Source organism: Vitis vinifera, chromosome 9 (genome assembly GCF_030704535.1).
Source record: "Vitis vinifera cultivar Pinot Noir 40024 chromosome 9, ASM3070453v1".
In the NCBI taxonomy this organism is placed as follows: domain Eukaryota; kingdom Viridiplantae; phylum Streptophyta; class Magnoliopsida; order Vitales; family Vitaceae; genus Vitis; species Vitis vinifera.
The window spans coordinates 716,646-741,004 of NC_081813.1; the positions used below are offsets into that span (position 1 = coordinate 716,646).

At 34.4% G+C, this 24,359-nt stretch overlaps 3 protein-coding genes across 13 annotated transcripts; all 3 read right to left on the minus strand.

The window, feature by feature from the left end:
• Positions 1-135: 135 nt before the first annotated feature.
• On the minus strand, positions 136-8,520 carry LOC100249804 (protein DEEPER ROOTING 1). 5 transcript variants are annotated; one of them, XM_010656112.2, is made up of 8 exons: positions 8,415-8,520; positions 7,557-7,739; positions 6,552-6,727; positions 3,557-3,629; positions 1,359-1,888; positions 821-992; positions 679-734; positions 136-451 (listed from the first exon to the last, which is right to left on the minus strand). In XM_010656112.2, exons 4-7 carry the CDS (start codon positions 3,615-3,617, stop codon positions 715-717), a joined length of 783 nt encoding a protein of 260 aa, XP_010654414.1. In that variant the 5' UTR covers positions 3,618-3,629; positions 6,552-6,727; positions 7,557-7,739; positions 8,415-8,520; the 3' UTR covers positions 136-451; positions 679-714. The 5 variants fall into 5 exon arrangements, with proteins under 5 accessions (XP_010654414.1, XP_010654415.1, XP_010654416.1 ...); XM_010656113.2 differs by having other exon boundaries at positions 7,557-7,719; positions 8,415-8,513; XM_010656114.3 differs by lacking the exon at positions 8,415-8,520 and having other exon boundaries at positions 6,552-6,659; positions 7,557-8,025.
• On the minus strand, positions 8,204-14,820 carry LOC100244666 (probable nucleoside diphosphate kinase 5). 5 transcript variants are annotated; one of them, XM_059739415.1, is made up of 6 exons: positions 14,714-14,820; positions 13,130-13,219; positions 11,169-11,393; positions 10,244-10,351; positions 9,926-10,035; positions 8,204-8,550 (listed from the first exon to the last, which is right to left on the minus strand). In XM_059739415.1, exons 2-6 carry the CDS (start codon positions 13,204-13,206, stop codon positions 8,519-8,521), a joined length of 552 nt encoding a protein of 183 aa, XP_059595398.1. In that variant the 5' UTR covers positions 13,207-13,219; positions 14,714-14,820; the 3' UTR covers positions 8,204-8,518. The 5 variants fall into 5 exon arrangements, with proteins under 5 accessions (XP_059595398.1, XP_002272468.2, XP_010654412.1 ...); XM_002272432.5 differs by lacking the exon at positions 14,714-14,820 and adding an exon at positions 13,309-13,509; XM_010656110.3 differs by lacking the exon at positions 14,714-14,820 and adding an exon at positions 13,284-13,509.
• Positions 14,656-24,279, minus strand: LOC100244700 (uncharacterized). 3 transcript variants are annotated; one of them, XM_010656115.3, is made up of 13 exons: positions 23,655-24,279; positions 22,495-22,647; positions 22,176-22,388; positions 22,006-22,095; positions 21,674-21,790; positions 20,667-20,936; positions 19,881-20,037; positions 19,686-19,763; positions 18,849-18,949; positions 16,998-17,168; positions 16,219-16,293; positions 15,626-15,733; positions 14,656-15,060 (listed from the first exon to the last, which is right to left on the minus strand). In XM_010656115.3, exons 1-13 carry the CDS (start codon positions 24,045-24,047, stop codon positions 14,746-14,748), a joined length of 2,241 nt encoding a protein of 746 aa, XP_010654417.1. In that variant the 5' UTR covers positions 24,048-24,279; the 3' UTR covers positions 14,656-14,745. The 3 variants fall into 3 exon arrangements, with proteins under 3 accessions (XP_010654417.1, XP_002271630.1, XP_010654418.1); XM_002271594.4 differs by having other exon boundaries at positions 14,656-15,063; XM_010656116.3 differs by having other exon boundaries at positions 14,656-15,063; positions 22,495-22,634; positions 23,655-24,268.
• Between the last annotated feature and the right edge of the window lie 80 nt (positions 24,280-24,359).

Here is a 24,359-nt window from a genome sequence, read left to right on the forward strand (position 1 = left end):
ATTCAAGATCCACTTTTCAATTTTTTTTTTTTATATATATGCATCTAGACACACCTTCCCTCTTCAAATCCAAACACACCCTTAAGTTCATCCGCAGAAATAGAAAAAGCAATGTAAAGAAAAATGGCAAGGAAGTGCAGGAAAATATAAAGCTTTTGGCATTACAGACTAAAGAGAAGTCCCTTAAAAATATTACAGTAACATGTGTTGTACAGGACCAGAGAGATACAAATACAAGTACAACCATGAAAAAAAAGGAGTACCCCTCCCTCGTCTGCAGAAGAAAGATGCAGTTTCCATTCAATGCATTTTGTTTAGCTCTCCTCTCATGACCAAACTAAGATGGACTGTTTATTGTCGTCGAGTTTTTGTTTTGCTCTTTGAAATTTCAGCTTGTTTTGTTTATCAACATCCCAAATTGTCCAAGCTCCAAAAGCACAAACATTTGAATCTGCGGAGTTGTTCAATGAGCTCCAAGTTAGAAAGGGAAAGCAATAGTGTCTCAAGCCATTGTTTGGGTACTTCTTTTGGATTTCGGATTAAAAAAAAAAACAAAAGAGAAAATTTCAATAAACTCAAATGTATATTTTATTCTTATTTTCTGGTAATCAAACATGTTCTTAACAAAAATTGAATTTTCTTACTTTAAATGATAATTGAGTTGGGTGGTGTTCTTACCTTGTAATTAAAATCGTAGCGAAGATTGAGGCAAATTTAAATCTCTAGAACAATATCTGCAATGAGAAAACATGTATCCCATTAATCCCATGCCATTTTTTAGTACCAGTCAAACTAGCCAGGAAGCTTAAAATGAACTTACATTCAGAATCAGTCTTGACCCATTTATATCCATCCTTTGCTTTATGTTTCTCCTGCACTTCATCTTCATTTTCTCTCTTTGGCCTCTGTTTGTCCTCTAGGTATTTTTTCATGGATGATGCTCGAGAAGAATTTTGAGGGTAGATTTTCTTGTGAAGCATTGCCCTCAAAAGCTGTTAGGCAAATGTCATGAACGAAAACAGATGATTAATCGAGATGAACATGTAAAATGGTAAAATAGTAATGGAAAGACGATGGTTTTTGTGAACACATGGTGTGGTTGCATCAATCATGATGTCCCATTCTCAGCTAGATAGGCCCATTTTCATTTCTTTACAATGGGCCAGGGCAGACTAGCTCTAACTCTGACCAAGACTCGGATGATATTACTTACTATATATTTGACATCGTTTGGAAAATAAGACTGTCTTATTCTTCGTTATTTTCTAGAATAAATTTTTATTTTAAAAATTAAATATAAAAATAAAATAAAATTCTTCATTTATTTTAAGATAAAAAAAGGGAAGCATGGGATTTACCTTTTCCATCCTTGACTCTTGAAGTGTATCTCTCAAACTGGGAGCTGGAGCAAACCCACTTCTGCATACAAACATCTTCTTAAGCAGGAAGGATAATGATCTTTTCCCAATGTTCTTCTTCCCATGATCTGTGCAAACTTCTCTGCATTTACCCAGGATCACACTGATGGTCCTCTCAATATTTTCATCTTTATCATCTGAATCACTGCACAATGTAGCAGAAATTCTCCTATCAACCTCCAAACTTGATGGGCAGTTGAGAAATTTATCCAATGGGAGTTCGGCAATTTCTTTTTCTACATTGGAGGCTGGTTTTCTTGATAACAGCTTTGTCAGCTCTTTTTGTAACTTCCCAATTTCTTCTGGTGTGAAATCTAGTAATTCTTCAGATGAAGATGGATCCTCCTGATGAGGAGGATTTTGGCTTTCTGGGTTTTCTTTTAGATCATTGTTCCCAAAAGTTCCAATTGCCAGCAATCCATGAGGCCAGTCACTGAATTCTTCTTTGATGGGCTCTTGCTTCGTAAGATCTACACAGTGGGAGAAGAACACTAGAATGAATGGAATTTTCTATTAAAGAAGTTAAAACCGTTCACTGGAAAATGAAACCAATAAAGGAATGAAAGTTTAAATGTACACAGAAGTATAAATTGATATATAAAAGATATGTAAAAAATTACTAAAAAAATAAATTCACATCTACTAAAATTACCCTTCTCAGAATTATTATAATGCATTGAGTGAAATCTACTACTATATGATAGTCTAAGGTGGTGTTTTTTTTTTTACTTAATTCTAAATAGAACCTTAATACTTAATAATATTAAATATTAGATTGTTTGTTTTTGTAGTATTTTATTTCTATTAAGTATTAAAAAGTAAAAAAAACCATTGTGTTATTTTTTCTATTTAGAAAAAGCCACATATTCTGGCTTTTTCTATTTAGTAAAAAGTTTATAATAAGTCATGAAAAAGTAAAAAAACAAACAACCTAAATTCTAAAACTAAATGGTTTTCAACAAAAAGCCAAAAAAACAAACACCACCTAAGACTGAATATACTTCCAAAAATACATTTCCACACCCCCCCCCCCCCCCATTCCTTGGAATTTGTGACAATTAAACTCATTTTGCAAATGGAGAAGTGTCAAAACCAATCAGGAGGCCAAAATCCTTGGATCTGCTCACACTTTTTGTTAACCATGCTTGGGAAGGGAAAAAAACTTGAGGTAAGAAATTGCATTTTTTTCAGAGAAAAGTACCACTAAAAATTGGGTTTTGTTTTCCAGGTCCTTCAAATGACCCTGGAAACAGTGCAAAAACATAAAGAAATATCACTGACTTGTCCTGTTCAGAGGTAGAAAAAAATATGTGTTTAAATTAATGATGCATTCCATAGGCTACTGCAAAATTAAAACAGGCAGATCTATTAGTCAACTTTGGATTGAATTCAAACCCTAGTCTCACATATCATGATTTTGAATTCTGATCCCACCTCTCAACTTTTATGACTGGTCCAAAGTTTTATTTCTAAGATGCCTAGAAGTTTATAATCAAATTTCGAACTGCATTTTTTCAGATCTGAACCGTTCTAAACCACATTTGGTTAAGATCGGGTTCAAATTTGCCACAACCTACTGATAGCTCTTCTTGACTTGACTGTATTCAAATATGACTTGATTCGTGGCGTGAATCACATCTGAATTGAATGTAAGTTATAAAAGCTTTATTGATGTAAGTCGAACTTAAATCCAGCATTCAGCGGATTTAAATATGCGATGATTGGTTTATAATTATAAATATAATAAATAAAACCCGCTCCATTGACAATCCTAAATTTAATAATCAGTTGATGTTGACTTAGATTAAATTTGGATTTAGTATAATTTGTTGATAACTTATTGACTTAGAATTAGACGTGTAATATAGTACAAATAAACAATAACATATTTATTTAGGTCAAATTTTAATCTAATATGATCATTTTGGCTTGAATGAATAAACCATAGGATTCAAATCTATTCCACCGACACATCTAGAGAAGCAAAAGAACTCCTTCCAAATTTTGGGAAAAACCAAATATAAGTAAAGCAAAGTGAGATTTTCTCAAAAGAACATAGTTGCCACATTTTCATTATAGAACGAACACATAGCATAAAGAGTAAAACTACTGCATGGGGAAGAAGAAAGAATACTTACGAGTAGCTGAAGGCGCATTTGTTTTTCTGTTCCCTTGTCTCACATTGAGCTTATTCTGCATCCAACCGAAGAGCTGCAGCCAGAGGAAAACCAAAACTCATTGAAAAACCATAAATTCCATTTACTTTGAAAGATTCAGACTAAACTAATACAACCAGCTCTCACCTTCATTTTTCTCAGATAGAAAGGTGGTGGGTGTTTGGATGAATAGAAAGAAAACCAGGCGTAGGAAAGAAGATTGCAGGAGCAAGCTAGCCAATGAGAAATGGGATTTGGAAGTAATAAATAAACTAGGATTGTGATGAATTCTATGGTGAAGCTGAGAAACGATTCTCTAGTGGTTCAAGTTCCCAAACACGGCCTTTTGCCACTCCATCTCTCCTTGTCCTCTTCACACCTCTACACCTTTCCTCTCACTCTCTTTTCCCTTGACCTTTTCCTCTTTTTTTCAACTAATATACCCATGCCCCACTAATATAAAGACATTCTCTTTAATTCTAGTTAATTATTCTCTATATTTTATGACACATGGGGTGGTGTTCTTGTAGTTACGTTACCATTCTGGTTTCAAAAGGAGGCATCGTAGTACCAAATTTATCCGTCTGATCATGCAACACAAATCCCAAGACGCTTAATTTTAAGGGGAAAAAAATGCTGAAATGAAGCTCAATGTATTTATTAATCGCATGGTGACAAGAGTGCCACGAGGGGATTCTGCAAACCACGAAATAACAAGCGAAAAAGTGCCGTAAAGGCTGAGCTTGAAACAGAGAAGTCACTTCATGGTGAATATCTCCTTAGTTGAAGAAAACGAAAATTTCTTGTCACATCAAACACCAGAGTTCCCTATCAGAGGGAGAAATGTGATTTAGACTTGATAAAAGGAGCCAAGTAAATGGACTAAATATCATGAATCATCCTTCACCTGCTATGCTACGAATCATAGTTCGAGTTCAATATAATTAAATCAAAAGACGGAAAGGGCTAGGGACCCAAAGTCAATGAAGGTATGGGGCCACGGAACTGAGAGGAGCAGTGTGTGCGAAAACGACTAAGTGTAGCGTGCGAATGTCCCTCACTCACCGGACCGGCCCCTGAATCACTTCCTCCTGTGGCTGTAGGCCACAAATAAACCCTTTTTAGACCTGTGTTTTCATGTCATGGCTACGTGCAAATTGTGATAAGGCTCTGCACAATAATTACTCCAATCAAATTGGTGTGAGAAGGAATTTCAGAGAATTTCTAGTGCTCCAAATATATGATTAGAATAAAAAAAATCTCAAATCCTTGCACTTAACTCAAATTTTCTTATTTAGTTTGTCTTGATAGTAATAAAGACTGAAATATATAAAAATTTTAAAATTTTAAATAAATAATTTAAAAATAATAATAAATCCTATTTAATGTAGTACTCTTACAAACTTATCTTAAATTTAAAATAAATTCATAATTTTTTTGTACTCTTAAATTTTATGTAAAAATTACTATTATTTTTATTTTTATTTTTAAAAATAAAAATATATCCCAACACCTAATTAAAACCATCATTTCTTTTTTTTTCCTTTTCAACCCAAAATGGAGAGTTGAAAAACCTCATACAAAACCTCAAAACCCTCTCGTTATATCCAATTTCAAACAGGGTCCAAAACGCACCCATCATTTTCAATAAAGTTTCCACCAGATTGCTACCTCTGCGCACTTCACGGCGGAAACCATCATAAAAATCCCATCAACATAAGACTGGAATAATGGTTCAAACGTTTAGAAAAATGGAAGAAAGGACCTCCTTGAAACATAGGCAGAACAAATCTCTCAATAAAGGGAACAGAGATTTATGAATTACAGATCCCAATTGTCATGGAAACCAGCATCCAGATTTAAAGGATCTCATTGGCTCAATTTCTCATCCATGCAAACTTAAATTGCAAAATGATTATTATATTTCAAATATCATAAAGTAACCTAAAAGCCTCATTACATTTGGCTCAATCTGATTCCCATGCTTTGCTATAATTTAGATGCCACTGGAAAAGCTTTTAACAATATTATTATTAATTTTTTTTTAAAATGCACAAGGAACACTGTTATTGGATTTAGCTTTTACAGTTTAGCAAAACCAGTGACAGCACATATTAGACTGGCCTATCAAAAGCCTATTATCTCTAGTTATCAGGGCCCCATTGGGGGCCACCCAATCACGTGAACGCCCCCAAGAACGTGGGCCATGCCACGTCGACACCGAGGTGGTTGTGATTAGAAAAGACACTTAATCGGTGCAAGTGGGTAGCAGGTAATGTCAGGTGGCTACGTGTCACGACAAAGGAACTCCATCATATCTTGTCAGACCAACACGTGTACCAAAGGGGTCGGGTTGACTTTCTAGTTTCTACCATGATCTTTTATTCCTTTTTCCCAAATCCCAAATCCCAATTGATCCTTATTTAATCTGAACTCTTTAACTCACAGTTCTCTATAATACAGAGAAACATCTAGCCATGCCAATTGCCACATATCCAAGTTGCGGTCCTGAACCATCTGATTGGCTGACAAGAGTTTCTAACTTTCTACATGTGATCAAATATCCGAGCAACATTCTTTATTATGTGGCTCTTAAGGATTTGAGGTATGTGTAAGATGTTGTTTGGTTGATAATAAAGAACTAATACAGCTAAAATCAAATGTCTAGTTCAGAATGCTATGTCCTCTAATCCAACAATCTGGAAATAAACCCTAGACGGAAGCAAAAAATATCTATAATTGTCGTCATTGAATTCGTCACCACAATGCCTAGAAGTTCACCAGAAATCCGAAAATCCTCGGTGTGCATGTAGGGGGGAAAAGTGAAAAGGGGGAGAGTTCTAAAAGGGAACACTCCCACCAAGATGATAGAATTTTTTTACAAGCTGAATAAGAAGCCATGTGAGTTATGCATCTACTAGATGTATTGGGTTTAGGAATTCAAGCTATATATTTTGGAACAGTAATCGAGATTTACCTGAAGTAGAATACTCGTGTTGCCAAAAATTCACCAAGACCTCGGATGATATGTATGTGGACTTGTACCCTCCACAAAGTTGAAGCCATCATAGTTTGACTAGCTCGTCTTTTATTGGATGTCCAGTGAATCATAAACAAAAGTGTCTTGGATTAAGATCAAGCAAATGTTTCATCCTACAAGAAAGCACCCAGAAGCCTTACGAACTAAGATATGGGATTCATACTATGCAGCAAAGATAAAAAGATGGGATGTTATTAAATAACAGTTTATAAGCAAAGGTCACTGTCCCTTAAATAAATGAGGAGGCACCCTCCAGGACGACCACAAGCTAGGGTATGCACATATTCTACAAGGGTAATATGGGGTCAATAATCAGCCCTTGGTATGATTTAAATCTAGCTTCAGTGTCAGGTAAAAGTAAAGCATGACAATCTAACATATCTTATCACTTGATTAGCAGTCTAGAAGTGCTTTTCTTGCTTTGAAAGCTCGAAATTGCTTGGATTTTGGCTCATAAAGAAGAAAAGATACTTTCAAACTCTTCAACAATATATGGATTGACACTACTTCCACGAGAAATGACAACCAAAAGCATGTTTGAAAACTGTTTTTAAAGGCAGTTTTATTTCTTAAAACCAAAAAACTGCTTTCTAAACTAGAAAACATGTTTGATAACCTTCAATAGAAAACAGTGTTTTGAAAACAGTGTTTTCTAGTAATATATTTAAATTGTTTTCACTTATTTTTTATGGTTTGTTTAAAAAATAATTATACATAGGAGCATTATTGAGATAATGCACTACAAATAAAAGTTATTTTTAACAAATATTAAAAAATAAATAAATAAAAAGTTTAGAACATTACAAATTCTTAAAAAAACTTTTGTTCTAGAAAACACTGTTTTAAAACATCAGACAACTGTTTTAAAAAATGCTCCCAAACAAACACTAAACTTACTTATCTCTAAACAAAAGAAAAGATAACTCTTTTATAAGGACTTACCAGCTTAAGCTTGGAAGAGAATTCAAGCCTTCCTCATCAGAACAGAGAACCTCCTAGCTGAAGTGTTGCATATGCCATGACCAGATTTAAGGGCTGACTAGATCAACTCATGTTAAGCTGCCTAGATTCTGAATCATGCTCTAAGCTGTCAGCATCAACCATCCTGGAAAATAATCCTTTTCTCTGTGAAACATAAAAACACTTCCAGTGAAAGGAACTACCACCTCCTTAAGTCTTACTTCAGTTTTTGGTGACTTTAATGTTAGCTGCCAATGGGTAACAAAGGCAAAATGCATACAACTCTTAGATTATATCATTGTTTATGCTTGGAAGAGATTCTCAACCATTATATAGTTGTTTACAGCTACAATTAGGTACCTAAATTGCATCAGTGTAGAAGGAACATGTAAATTATGTAATGCATCTTTCATTTGCAAAGCATAAATACTACTACTTTGACTAGCAAAGTGAGGAAAAACACCCATCATCAAAAAGCAATCCTTGGCCCTGAAATCATATCAACCTGTTGGATGTTGTAACCATATGATCCACTGAATTCCTCATAATGGTGAAAAAAGAAAATCAAGGAGTTTTAAAAGGAACAGAAATTTTGATGTCCCCCTGATGTGACCATAAAATGACTGGAGTAGTTCCACCAACATACCATCTAATAAATAGGGAGCTTAGATCATTCTATAATTTTTTTGGATAAATCAATAAATCAGCCTTTTTTTTACATACAAGCAATCAAAGAAGAAAGCTGTATGAAATGAAAGACTGAACTAAAACTAAAATCTATTTACAATACTTTAAGCAGACAAAATATAAACATCAAAACTTCCAATAAAGATCTCTCACTGCATTAATGGGAATGGAAGCCCAGATATCCATTTCATTCAGGAAGGTGGTGCAGGTAAAAAGGCTTGTACAGATCATACAGTTCTGCCTTGAGTGTCTATGTTTTACAGTTCATCATGCTTTGAACCAACAGCACCTGTATCAGAAAGTATGATAATTAAGATAGACACAAGATTCTTGCAAAGTAGAAACATATTTCTTTGAGTGTGAGACACATCTTAACAGTAACAAACATGAAGATTCAGTTTGCTTTTATGGAAGTCAATTCCAAGCAGATAGTTCTTGTTTTCATTTTTAACAAGTTGATTTTGAGTCCATGCCATCAGAAGCTTAAACTTTTTTCTTTAGTAGCCTTTTGTGAAGTATGTGATATCTTCTAGTCTGCTATTATTTCAATGAAAAAACTTTCCAAAAAAGAAAAGAAAAAAAAAAGGTGAAATCAAACTGCAGTGGAGTGTTAGAGAAAAGAAGGAGCACAAAAAGATAAAAAAAATACAGGGAATTTTGGAAAATCACATCTATTCAACATTGCAGGGCTGGTTTTGAAATTTTATGTTATCTTTTGATTTCCTCCATCATCAAGCAAATGTAGAATAAGAAAAAAAAATGGGTGAAGAGAGAAAAGTTCTATATTCATATTTGAAAATGCATCAGCCCTATTCTTTGGGATCTTGAAGAAATAAAAGAATTAAGGCCACAAACAGCAAAGCAAAGTAGTTCAGAAACATCTCAGCATTTTTAGAAATGTACTTCGCAAAAACAAGTATTGGATCTCCAGATTGTCATTAAGCTAGACATGCTGGAACCACCTGAGGCCATAAAAGGAAAACTTGTTCCATCAATTAACAAAGACATATTCACTAAAGCATAGAGATTTTATTTGAACATTTTGTAATAATTCCATACATCTTTTTTAGACCTTTCCTCAACTTTTGGAGCCCTAGTGTGCAAACAAACACAAATTTATTTATTCTTATAGAGAATGTCCTAGTCCACTGATTATATGCTCGGGAAATCTAAAGATTCCATATTGTTTTACTAAATAGGCCTCCTAGTTTTGGTAGAATAACCTCCATGGTTACACAACTTTGTATACAAACAACAGATCCAGTCATGCTCCTAACCCCCTGATCTTTAGTTCTAAGAGGTTCATATGCAACCAAACACATGCTAGGACAGTGTAAAGGCTATAGACCAAAAAACATGAAATTACAACAATGGGCACCATCCCACCCCAAAACTCGGACAAGCCTTAGAATGCATATATACCTAAAATATAAGAATCAAAATGACACCTCAGTAATAATCCATGCACCAAAGTTCTCACCAAAAAGGAACCACATTCATCTAAAGCCTAATAAATATTACTGTCATAAGATAGCATATCAAAAAAAAATCCTGATATTTCTTATCAATATTAACATAAAATCATCATGTCTTAGAAAGCAATGGCATTGGTAGATTCAAATAAATATATTTTGTTATATTGACTAATGGAGAAAGGAATTGACCTGAAGAAAATTCTTCAAAGAAAAAAGATATCTCCCTCTCAGCAGATTGGGGAGAATCTGAACCATGGACACAATTCTTTTCTAGATCCTGTCCACACATTGCTCTGATACTGAAAATGAGAGCAGAAACAATCAAGAAACCAGCAAAGAAGCTACAAAAGTTATTAAGCATATCACAGAACAAGGAAAACACACCAATCATAGAGACATTAATCAAATTGGATACAAACTCTACATTCATATGATAATAGAACAAGCAAGATTGCTAATGAAAATATTAAACAAAATATGGTCATGATTAACAAGAACATAAATAACCTGTGAGGATGAGTAACCTTAGCCTTCTGAGCATCAGTTGGTCCAATTAAGGCACGCCAATCAGCAACAGCATTTACCTTCTCCAAGACCATAACCAAAACTGGACCACTGATACAAGTAATGTATCACAAACAGTGAGAGGAGTTCTCAAATATGTATCCTAAATCAATAACATTGTAGATACAACTCCAATATACAGTGATTATAAATCCATTTAAAACTCAACAAGATGCAAAAGAAAATCAAGAGACAGAGCAAGTAGCATGCAATACTATTATTTGCTCAAATTATTTTCAGTAAACAAGCATTAGGATTCACTGGACTGATTAATAAGATAGACAAAATATGCTAACAATGCCAAAGCTTCATGTATTAAAGGCCATACAATGACAGGGGCATGGCTTAAGCTGGAGTCATGCTGCACAGGGATTTAAGCAACTTCCTCTGACAGTGAGAGAGAGGGTACAGTATTTCCAAAACTGGGCACCATGAAGCTTCAAATAACTATAATAGTCAAAAAGTCTATGGATAATGATTAATTTGCATGCTGCTTGTGAAACAAGAATTGGAGAAGCCTAGTTCATAGCTAATATGTACAATGCTTTTTCAGAAGGGTAGTTCAGTTGCTTTCAAAGATATTAAGTATATGACTAATATGAAAAGTTCAAGAACATAAGTGTGTGATTCTGTGGTTGATACCACAAAACAGAGAAATGTAAAGTGCAGAAGAAATTTATAAAAAAAATAAATAAATCCTAAACTGGTTTGGCTGCAGCAGTTTGTTGAGAAGACTCAATTCAAGGAGCTAATATGAAACTTGTGATGTGAACAATAATTATCAACTTTAATCAAGCAATAGAGGCGATCCAACCAATAATATTTTGAGTAGAAAAAATAACAAGAATTAATGTCAGGTAAAAGATACCTGGTCATGTATTTGACAAGGGCAGGAAAGAAACTTCTCGAAGAGTGTTCGGCATAAAATTTTCCAGCAGTATCCTCATCAAGTCGGACTGTCATTTCCCTGAGAATGATAAAACCAGACTCCAGAATAGCGTTCTTTATCTCATCAGTATAGTTCCCAGACAACCCATCCGGTTTTATCATTGCAAATGTTTTCTCTTTTTCAGCACTTCCACTGCTTGAAGATCTACATTCCTCATAATTTAAGGTAAACAGAAAGTTAGGACTAAAATGCCACACTAATGCTCCACATTAGGAGATCCAAGGGAAATGGTCAACCATCCAAGAAGAAATTTCAAGGGAAATTAACAATGAAAATACAAAGAATTGCAACTTTCTTAGATTCTAGCAGAAATTTGATAAATCAAGAAGAAAGTCCATTTTAAATACGATAAGAAGTCATAGTAAATTCATAGACTCCTAGGAAATTATCTGCCACCAAATTACTAATTCTATGTTTGGTTTCAAGAAATTACTAAAGAAAGCAAAAAATGCTAAGGAAAATCACTTTCTCGTATTTGATTTTACTATGGCTATGTTTGGTTCCCCGAAAATACTAAAGAAAGAAAACAAATGCTAAGAAAAATGATTTTCTTATGTTTTGGTTTTACTATCCAAAATGCGAAAGAAATTCAAATATAATTAAAATTATTAAGAAATTTGCATATTTTTAAATTATTTAATATTTATAAATAGGATTTAAATAAGTGAAAAAAGTTTGAAATAATATATAAAAATACTTTATTGACTTTAAATCTACTTTATATTTTCCTTTACTTTTTCTTCCCCTCTACTTTTTCTCCCAGGAACCAAACATGGCCTATAGAAAATATGAAAGAAAATCAAATATAATTAGCATTAGTTAGAAACATATACATTTTCAAATCATTTAATCTTTATATAATAGAGTTAAAATAAATTAAATGAGTTTAAAGTAGCATATCAAAATAATTTATTGATTTTAAATCTATGCTTTATTTTCCCGCACTTCTTTGTTCCTTCTACTTTTTCCTCTCTATTTTCTTTCCCTTACATTTTCTCTCTAATTTTCCAGGAACCAAATATAGCATAAGGCTTCAATATTAATGCATTAATTACTAATGACTAGGAGACTTAAGAATAGAGAAGAGATTAGCTGGATAAAATTTCCAGCAAATCAAAGTGGTGGCTAATTCATGGAATCCTAAGAAACAATTAGCGACCAAATTATTCAAAGTAGAGACGTTCACCAACAAAGAGTAGCATATATCAAAACATAGAGAAAATTGCCCTAATATTTATACATGGAATCCTTGCTTGAGATTGAGAACGAAATTTTCAACATATTAGAAGCCATAATTAATTCAAAGACTCCTACAATCTATCAGATTGTTCAAAGCACCGTATGTTGGCAAAATCAGCATTAGTTACCAAAGATTAACAGATTTAAAAACAGAGGAGAGATTATTAGTCAAAAATTGCGTGAGTGAATAACACTTAGGAAATAAAATAAATCAAATTCAAGATACAAGGTTTTAGTTAGTTTTGGTTATCAAAAACAATGAAAAAAACAATTCAATTAAACGGAATAGATGTGTTAGGCTTAGTTGATTGAAATTCCTACTTACTCGATTCTCGAATGATAAATGGCCTAAGCCCTGATCCCTTTCAGGTCTCCCATTCTCTCAGTTACCAAACAACAAAGAAAACAGCACACAATTCGGAATCTAATGTTTATGATTTCTTTGTTTGGCAAAAACACCTACAAATTCAACTCCACTAATCAAAATATTTGCTTCAGGAACGGTTGATAAAAAAAAATTTACTAACTCAATTCACTCGAATAATAAACAGCCGAAGACTCAAACCTTGATCTCTTTCCATTCCTTTCATTTTTCTGCCACCAAACAGCAAAGAAAATGCAAAATTATATCTCTCCTTTACCTGCCAATAAGAGAGACAGAAACCAGAAGCAACAAAACCAGAAACCTTGAAACGCAAGGAGCGATTTGGAGAGCCATTTGAAGCGTCAAACTACAAAAAGAAACAACCGTGACTACAAATCCATGTATATAGAGGGAGAAAGATCGAGCGAAACCTTAGATTTCGCAGTTTTTGCTCACACGTGATTGCTTGGGAGGAAAGTGTAGAGAGGAAGAAAACTAGAGCTCTGGGAAAGAAGAAAAGTAAGAGCGGGAAAATGAAATGAAAGAGTGGGGAAGATTTGATTTTGGGCAGCGAGGCTATTTATAGAGAGACTAGGCTGCGGCGACTACCGCTGAGAAGTGGCTTTTTATTTAGAGGCGCTTGATTTCTGTGTGACTTTCGCATTTGGATGATGCACCAGTGGGGTCTACATGGACTTAGGATTTTCGGGTCGTAGAAAACGACGTCGTTTACCATTTAGTCCCGGTTTTTGTTGCCATGCCTAAACGACGCCGTTTAGTAGTTATGTCTTAAGTCTTAACTCTTAACTCTTAAATATGAAAACAAAGGCGAGTTCTAGACCTGATTCCACGGGTAAGGTAAGTTTACTAAGCCGGAAAAACAAAAGAAAAAAAAAATTAATAAATTATTTTTATATCTTTTTAAATTTATTTCACTTATTCTATTTTTTTTAAATTAAATAATTTAAAAATAAATAAAATTTTAATTATATTCAACTTTTAATAATTTTTTTCTTTCCATATTTCCAAACTTAACCTAAAATAACTTTACCACTATAAAAAAATTATTATCTCACAATAATCTAATTTTGATTTATAAAAAAAGATAAAACTTTTGAAAATAGGACATCGCCCTTGAAAGCTTATGGCTTTGTTGGTTTTCACGTATTCATCTTCCTGACTAAACACTAAAACTAAAATGGGCCGTCCATACCAATCTCAATCTCAAGGCTACAACCTCCGTTGCCATCAGAGATATTAAAAATATAAGTTGTATAGCCTTATCCAGTGCCATTTCCGAAATATCACTCAATCACAAAGAATAATACCATGAAAAATAAGCCATTGCTATGTATATCGTAAATAATCTCGTGGTCTTTGTAATTAAAATCCTATTTCTTTTATACCCAACCCTTGTATCCTTATAGCTTTGATCCAATTTATTTATACCCAGCCTCATATCTTTGTACCATTATTCAATTTTCCATGCTTAATAATGAACTAATCTTAATTATTTAATTTGTAAATAAAATAAATAAATTAAATTAAAAAAAATAAATAAAAATAATTTATTAACTTTAATTATATACATTTTTCATTTTCCTTCCCTTCTCTTCTCTTCTCTCTTCTTATCTTATTTTTAATTTCAATTACATTTTTTTTCTCAAATCAGAGAGAATTTATGAGAACCTGAGTATATATAATTTTATTTTTCTTCTCTTCTCATTTTATTTATTTATGTATTTTAATTTTTGTTATATTTTCCAAATTTTCCCTAGAAAATGAAAAGGCGGACCTCAGTGATACCGCTGTAAACATAATATATATATATATATATTGCAGCAACAGCGTATATACATACATTTTGATGTCCTACTCTGTATCGTTGGGTCATTAGCCGCACGAAACACAGAGTTCACAGCAACAATCCATGCACCCGAAACACGTGAGGGCAGAACAGAGCTGTGTGAAGGCTATTGCGCATTGGTTATTCAGTTTTGAACAAGCCTGGATGAAGCACATGCAACATATGCGATCAGCCACCATGGCGCAACAGTTGGTAGCAGCCTTAAAGATCACATCTGTGCCCTCAGGTGGCTTTGGCTCTTCGACTCCTGAAGGCAGATTCTCAGATGTTGCTGTCAAGTCACCAAAGCCGATGCCCAGGGTTCCTAGGAGTATGATTTTCTGTCCGATTGAGTCCACCATCTTCTGCAGGCCATATATATGACATATGCAAGTTAAAACAAAATTCAAAAGGAATTAGCCTCTAGGCATCTGGCGCATTTAAGATAGAAGGGAGACAGTAACGCCATGTTTGACAATGTTTCAGACTTATATGGCCTAACCCAAAGCTCTTTTTTAAGCTAGGGCTTCTATCAATATTTGGCTAATCTTATTTGATTTAAGAAAACAGTGTAACATAAAAGTCAAGAACATATTATTTATTGTAGAAACTCTATTTTAACTTATATAAAAAGTTTTTTCATATTGAATAAAATTTCTAATAACAATATCGCCTTCCAAAAATTATGGCTTTGGTTTTATAGTATCTAATTTTAGCTCTATTTGAGAACACTAATTTCAAATGTTTTTTGGCTTTGCATTATAAATACATAAACTAAGATTGAATAATAACTCAGGAAATTTTCTCATGTTGCATATGGTGTAAGAAAAAGGACAGAAGCCATTGTCCGGTTGCCAGTCAAATGAATGCATTGGATCATAGAAGTTGAGCCTATAACTGAAGTGATTCAGTGGGTAAAATGCATACCTCTTGTAGCATCACTGATTCAGAGGCTTGCTTCCCTTTATCAGTCACAAGTAAAATCATGCAGGTATACTCTGAAGGAAAGCCCGTCTGCATGCTCATTCTTGCGATCTACACAATAAGGGAAATAGTTCATGCAAAATTATATTTTAATATGGAATGCATATACATACTTTTATAAAGTACCAATCTCATCCAACCTTAAGAACTAAACTGGGGCACATGCATATAATTGATACTGAACCTGTGTTTCGTTTCTGGAAAGAAATAAAATATAATTGAAGTTCAAATTATTTACTTTTTGTATAAGAGCTAAAATAAGTAAAATTGTCTTTAAATCTACTTTTTATTTTCTTTTATTTTTTTTTCTTTCCTTTTCCTCTTGATTATCTTTCCCTCACATTTTTGCTCAAATTTTCTGAGAACCAAGCATAGCCTATGACATGATCATAACTATGTGATTCAACAGTGTCTTTTGGTTGGTAGGAATTGGGAAAACCACATGGATATTCAAGATTAGAAAATAAGTGAACTCAGTATTAAACTCAATTCAGCTCTTTTATAATACAATAGATTGGCAAATGGGGTAAACATACTCTCTCCTCTAGCTGTTTACTTTCTGACAACCATGCTTGTACTGTGAGTAAATTAATTTGTCTCCTTGCAAATACCTGCCAAGAAAGGCAACAGAACATACCATCAGAAAAAGCTGATCTAGTTTGTGGGCTCAGTTTCGACAACACATACACGGAAAAAAAGGAGTAACTGAATGATTAATACAGAACATAACATTCAAGTGCTAAGCGTTCAGAGAGGATTTCCTGTGAAATGTCAAGAGAAATGTGGGAAATACAATGGGAATGGGAAGGTAAGTTTTTGAAGTCCCTATCTATTCCATTGGTGCAAAAAGCAAATAATGGCAAAGGGGGCTCAAAAATGGGATCTATGAATGGACAAATATCAATTGGAAGCAGGGAAGCATGTACATCTCCTCTTAGTGTAGGTAAGTTTTTGAAGCCCCTATCTATTCCATTGGTGCAAAAAGCAAATAATGGCAATGGGGGCTCAAAAATGGGATCTACGAATGGACAAATATCAATTGGAAGCAGGGAAGCATGTACATCTCCTCTTAGTGTAGGCCACAGACTATCCTAATACATTTCAAAATTGAAAAAGATAAATCTCCTCAAATGAATTAAATGACAGCCAAGATAAATTTGATGATTGTGTGGTATCTTTCATAGCTAATCGTATAAAGAACCAAAAATAACATGATCACATGAAGAATATTTTTCCAAACCCTAACAAATACTTTCTCAGTTTTAAAGAATGTGTCAATCATTTCTAATCCGAAGATCACAAAGTAGAAAATTACTCTGTCAAGCGGAATCTCCTTGGCCTTCTGTATTTTCAAGTCTATCGTGAAATTGCTCATATCTGCCAAACTACCACTAGCTTTGAGAGAATCAGGAAATTCTCCATGGTATCTGCCTGATATAATCAGTGGGCTTCCAGATGAAAGGTCTGGAATATGAAATGGGAACAGCTGCAATACAGAACACGGAGAATATGATGTCAGGGATGCAACAATCAAAATAGACAAATATTTTAAGCATAGTCCAACTTTGGCTTGTTTAGCATGGTAGCATATCAAATGATGCATAAAACAGCACAAGAGATGAAACTACTAGGCAAATATGACACCCACAGGCATCACCATATAGCTGCAAACAAAGCATATATTAACTCCAAGGTAACTGATCATTCTTTTCTTGCTATTCCTGGTTGGCAGAAACATTGTGCTGTCAATTAAAACATACTATTTTGAATCTCTTTTTTGTTAACCACATGCATGATGAACAACCAGCATCCAAAACCCAGTTTTGAAATCTAATAATATTGGCCTTTTTTGTACACGCCCAAACCATCATAATTGAATCTCCTCCAATTTATTGCCTATTGGAGCTAATCATAGATTTTAGTAATTGCAAGAAATCCACCCTTGTCCGCAAGCTAAGGAATAATTTTTAGAATATACAGATTTTGAATAGTGAACTCTAGTACCTCTTAACCACACAATCAATCATAGATTAGGATCCCCACAAAATCAAATGTGTAATGAGAAAAAAAATCAACCAATAAGAGAACTACCTAAGATGAAGATACAAATATTCTGAAATTTAGGCTGAGGATAAGAAATAATACAAAGAAAGTGAAGCAGTGACGTGGATGAATTGACAATACCTGCTAAAGAAAGAAATTAAACGAAATCCTAAATTACTCTATAAAGTGCATTTAGGTAATTTTGCAGATTTTACGTTTTTTAATGTCATTAGTCAGAAATTGGTACTTGAATTGTATATATAATTTGAAAAGTTTTTTTATTGAAACTTTCTTCTTAAAAGAAGTGTCAATATTTCTAAACTTTCTATTTTATAAATTAATCTCTTTTCTCTTAAGTTTCTATTTTGAGTCTTCAGAATTTTGAAGTCTTTGTTATTAGAAATTTTATTCGAAGGTGTTTCTATAAAGTAGGATGTTAATTCTAAAAAAAAGAGTTTTTGTTTCTTTTTTTATATTTTATTTTTCAAAGATTTAGGAGTTCTCGAAAATGAACAACAGTCCTAATAAGTTGCTACATAGGATAGGTTTGCTTTTCATAATTTTTTTTTAGTTTTAAGGGTTCTAAAACTTTATAAATAAGGCTAATGGATGTGAAGGGGATGATGATTGATGATCCAAAGATTTTTATTTTTATTTTTTTCTGGGTGCAAATTTTGCAATTTTCATGGTAAGACTTAATTATTTTACTTCTAAGTGAGACTCCTAGGGCCTATGTAAGTTTGCAAGGTTGCTTCTTTATCTTTTCTTTTCCTATTTTTTATTTTAATTTTTCCGTACTATTATAATTTTATCTTCCTTCTCCTTAAATCTCAAAAGATTGAAGTCCTAGTCCACCTATTTGATTATAGAAAACCATCCTAGTGTTGTCAAATATCAAGCAATCAATTACACACAAAATGTAATCACAGCATTCAAAAGATCACCAACCAAATCACAAATGAAATTTAATGTCAATGAAAGTAAGTATTTTCATCTTTTGAAGCTCATACTGATGATGATGATACAATAAGTTTCTTGATGAAATTGTCACTGTGAAAGAGTTCTAAGCAGGATGAAAAATAAATAAAAAGTGAAACCATGACTAGTTAGCGACTTAGCTTACCTCAAGTGAATCAAGATGTTCCAAGGTTTCAATAGTTATATTTGCAAGAATGACAGATGAAGCTTTTGTGAACAGTCTTTGCATGTGAAAGGCAATTGAATCTGGCCAAATAGACAACAAGAATAAAAGAAAATTATATAAGTCCATGTTGTTCAAGAAGATGGTTGGTGCGTGCATTACTAAAACACAATTGGATATTTACTGACTCATGTTTGTGAACTTAAATGCTCCTTAATATCAGTTCAATATTAAATTTAACAGTAAAAGTATCTTCCCTGGACAACAGAATTTAAGAATAAAGTACTTGGCTAATCCCAAATAGGTGCATTATGTTAACAGGGAAGAAGAATCAGGGCACCAAATTTTCATTGAGATGTTTTCCACTTAATTCGTATGGTAAAAACTTTTGTAAAGATATAGGATTTAGTTAGTAAATTGATCTTCATTTGAGGAATTACTATGAATTTCTATACGACGTAGCCCAAAAGGTCATATGAGGAATGATTACAGGGAGAGAGAGAGAGAGAGAGAGCTGGTAGTACTTCCTAAAAGTTTGAAGCAAAGGTTGCCTCTTACCAAAGTGTTCTGGTTATTGTTTTTGGTGTTTAAATTTAATTGCATTTTCTTTTGAATTAGTCAAATCATTTATATAAAAGTTAGCAAAGGGATTCATGCAACTAGGCTCCAAACTAGTAACTTTTTACTTTTTCCTATTTGCCCCTTTCAACATTAGCATTAGTACTATCAACATGAACAGCAATTACTGAATTAGTTCAACATTAGTAATACTATTTGTGAGGAAGAAATAAATAAAAGTTGCAAACCAATATAACTGACCAGCATCATATGCAGCATCATAGTAACCCCTTCCAATCTGTGCTAGCATTTGCAAGAAGTAATGATTACAGTATGAACCTGTAAAGTCATTCACAGAAAAAAAAAAAAAAAAAATTGACTGGAAAATTCAGAAGGAATAGAATCACTACAAGATTGTGAGATCAAGAATATCAGAGTTCTTTACCGACATGATACCTATGCCAAAAGTACAGATACGAGGACAAATTGGGCTTCTGTTTCTGAGATGGCCTTCCACAACATTACAAATATGTCTTTCATCTTCAACAGCCCCATCAGTAATGAGGAAAATGAGAGGCATTGAACCACTAGTTTTAGTGAGCATCTCTATTGCCTGAGATAAAGCAGATTGTGAGTTTAGAAGTTCTAAAATCAAGTGTATGATATTGACATGTAGAGATGTGCGTCAATCAAAAATGTACATGAAATGGGGATGGGGATGTGGTTAAGTAAGATTATTTGTAATGTATTGCATGCAATAAACAGGATTTAAAGTAACCATCAATGGACATTTCTATTCTGAAGTCACCAACTTGTGGAGGACATCTTCCATGTAATCTACACCTTTGAATGATTTCCACCATCTAATCTTGTACTACAAGAGAATTGACAAGACTACTGTGGTCATCTGAAAACATTTTCAACACATATAGCAAAGGCAAAAAGGCTGAGCTGGTCATGGCCTAGTGCCATAGCATATATTTTTGTCATGTTTCAACACAAATAGCACAGAAAAAAGGCTGGGTAGGATTTCATAGCATATGTTTTGTTATGGAGGTGAACTGAGCATAAAGAGAAGTCAAGTGCTCCTTTTTTACAGTATGTATTTCTCATTACCAATACATGCATGAATATTATTATAGTGTGAAGAATCTAAACATAAAAGCCAATATTAACTCAGATTTAAACATTAACTGGAGGACATTACTTGCCATTCAGAATATTTTGAGAATCTGCACATACCTGACTTAGAGGATTCAAAATGTTTGTTCCACCCTCTGCATTGAAATTTGTGTTAATCCACTGAGTAGCATTTCCAACTTCTTCCTTGGTTGCAAGAACCATTGTTGATGAGAATAAGCAAGTGTCTCCATTAAAAGCTATTATGTTAAAAGAATCCTGTGTATTAAGGTTCAAGAGGGCTGCCAGTACAGCATCCTTTGTATTCTCAAGTGGGCGTCCCCGCATGCTTCTGCTTATGTCAACAATAAATACCACTTCCTTTCTGAAAACCTATCAGGATCACCAAAATGGAGTAAGGATAGACATAATACAATTACATACAAATAAATAATTGAACTGCAGAATGGTAAGAGGCAATCAAAGCATGTGGTAGAATGTAATTATACAGACCAGATCGAAATGCTCCCACAGTGAGAATGAGAACAATCAACCATAGTGTAAGCATTTATTGGAACAACATATTGTACACATGTAAAGTGGGAAGTTGGAGACAACGCATATCTCCTCTTCATGAAGTAATAATACAGAGCTACAAGGGTGCAAATATTGAACATTCTAGCTTACTTTGTTCAAGCGCTAAAGGTTAAATCTGTTAAAAAACTTGAATGAGCAGGTTAACAGCAAGTGATATAAACTGCTCTACACTTCAATAAACAACAAGAAGATTGGAAATTTTGGGTTTTTAGAAATTCAGAATTGCATCAAATATATTGTGTTTGTGTGCCCTTGCAAATTATTTGTGCCTATCTTTTGCACTTGTACTTGCGCTGCTCTTCAGTGATTTCTTGACAATGTCAACACCACTGCAGAAGGTCATCAGTAGAGGATATTAATGTACAGCCTGAATGCAACATGACCAAAGAATGCATTTTGAAAGAAATGCCATATATCGGTGGATCCATTTGAAGGCGGAGAAATGAAGTACTTCCAGTAGGGGTGGGGTGGGGGGGATGATACTATAAATGAAAAGTTAAAATAAAGCTAGTTCTAAAACAAAGCTAGCGAACCTTCCCACTGATGTTACTTCCAGGGAAAAGATAGAAGCAGAACATTTCTCTTTGATCAAAATCATGTACAGAAGGAGATTGCATGAGCGCCCCACCAAATATGTTATTAGAAGACACCTGAAAGCGCAGTTGGCAAACAAGAATATGAGTAATGCATTCAAAATAAGGGAAATACTTCTTCAGAAAAGGTTCCTGAATGTCTAGTATGAACAGGTTATGATCATGTACATTTCAGAGCATCTTCTCTGCATCAGCAGGGATGCACAGATGCACATGAAGAAATATACAGTGATTAAAAAAAGGAAAAGAAAAAACCATCTTCAACGTCTTACAGTATATGAAAAATTGAAGTCAGCACGTGACCATGTTTGAACTTCTGCTTCGTATAAGAAACCCAATTTACCGACCTGATGCCTTAGCTCCTGGAAATTTTGGAAAAAAATATAAAAATCATGTCACTTGATTTATATGCAGAATCTTAGAGCTTTTCACAATGACAAACCTTCAGAAGATGGCTTGTAGCCTTGCATAAAATTTCTGTTCCAGTGCCAGAGTTCACATTCAACCGTATCTTTTCTTTTTTGGGAATTTTCTTCCCAGCAGGAGTGACACATGTGGGAAAACTGAAAGGTATAATGAGACTGAATTGACCATCCTGATATAGCAATTTCTGAGACCAACTGAACTTAATCGATAAATTGGTGCCTCCTTCAACCTTAAAGGCAAACAAACATAAAATATCTCAGCAAACAAAATTAATAATACATTATAGATCACAAATAACCAAGAGAACATGTGAATTAAATGAAGTAATTAATAACCTTTGGAACTTTTAAGGTATATATCCGCCATCTCAGAAAGCGCCCATCTTCTGTTTTGGCAGGTTTCCCATTATCTTTTGTATCTTCCTCTGTGATCAGTCGACTATTACATGATCTTCCAGTAACATCAACCTCAACACCTAGAACTGAACCCTGTTAGCCAAATCATGTTGCCCTTGAGAACATAATTCAGATACCTCAAACATTAAAGAAACCAGTCTGCAACAAACAGTAGCAAAAGCATATTATAACTTGACATAAGAACGCCAGCAACATATGATCATCAAGAAAGGTGTGAACATATTCCATTACTTCCATCGGCATATTAGTTGATATGCAATATAAATGATGAAGAACTGGCAGATATGGGTTAAAGTCAATTTCAAGAAGCACTGTTTATGGAAATAGTTCCGATTTCATAATGAGCTCCAATCAGAAAGGCAATATATCAATTAAACCACATCTAAAATAGAAATCGATGTTGGAAATACGACTAAAAGGGAAGTAGTTAACTACGTGTATTTCTGTTACGGTATCAAGTTGCATTACCTGAAGGAAAGTTTCAATTTAGCTAGGATACCTCTATTCTCTTCAAATTAATCTGCGTATGGAAGAGACTTTCTGCTATTGCATATTATGCCAAATTTTCATAGATGATCTCACTTAGCACAAAAACCGAAAATATACGTTAGTTTTGGCTGTTGCCTCGAGGAAAACAAAGAGTTCCCTCCAATTGAACCCCATAGAACTCAAGAAGGATAGGGGTAGAAACGTGAGGATTGACTAAATCGAAAAAAAATATGACGGAGAACATGCCTCTAGAAAGAGCTGAATGGCAGAAAATGATTCAATGATGAACTTGCTTTGCTGAATGCATCTATGCTAGTGCTAATTCAGCCAAAGTCATGAACGAACTAGCTTTGCAGAGAAAATGTAGGAAACATATTAAATTCTTCCTTGTTTAGGTCTTGAGAGAACGAAAAACTCCAATGAAATACTCCTAATTACAACTATTTAGCTCATTTCAATTTTTTGTTTTTTCCTTTTTCTGCTTTCCTTCCTTCTCTGGTGCGGAACAGAAAACAAAGGGTCGGTCGCCACTTTCCCAACAACCAAACAGAGCCACATGTAAACCTCAAACACAAAAACACAAGCGCTACCTGCTCCCCCATTGGAATCGCAACGCGACAATCGCATCTTCTACTCCCCATAACGCAGTGAACTCGCCAAGTTCCACTGACAGAAATGAACGCAGTATCCAAATAACAATCAACTTCCATTGCAATCCCAAGCATGTGAAGCGGAATCAGCGCCGGAGGATCGCACCGGCCATGCACATACGGCTGGTAGCTCGGAACATCCGGATTATCAACGATCGACGGCTCCGGAATCACGGCGTAAACCATTGGCGCCGTTGGAAGGAACGACTCCTGCGACTCCGACTTCTCCATTTCCTGCGGCTTCGGAGCCGATGCCGACCGATCCTTCCCGTAGTAAATTCGTTTCGAGAGCCTGAGCCCGTATTCCACTGCAGTAGAGAAGTCCTCTGCCATTCCGTCGAACCTTCCTCGCCGGCTAGATTCTCCGGCGGTTGTGTGTGATCCCCCGTACACGATAAGGCTGAGCCCTAGGGTTTGATGTTGAAAGAGAACACAAGCTTGAAGCGTTAGAGTGAGTGAAGCTATTGAAACGACAGTTGTTTTCACAGTACCGATGCCGTTTCAGACAGCCATTAAGTTGTCACCGACGCTTCACTTTTGAAGCACGGCCGAAGACGACGAGCTGTACTCGTTAAAAAATATATATATTAATTTTATTAAATACGTGCAGCCAACCTTCGATCGACACGTGTAGATGTAGACCAC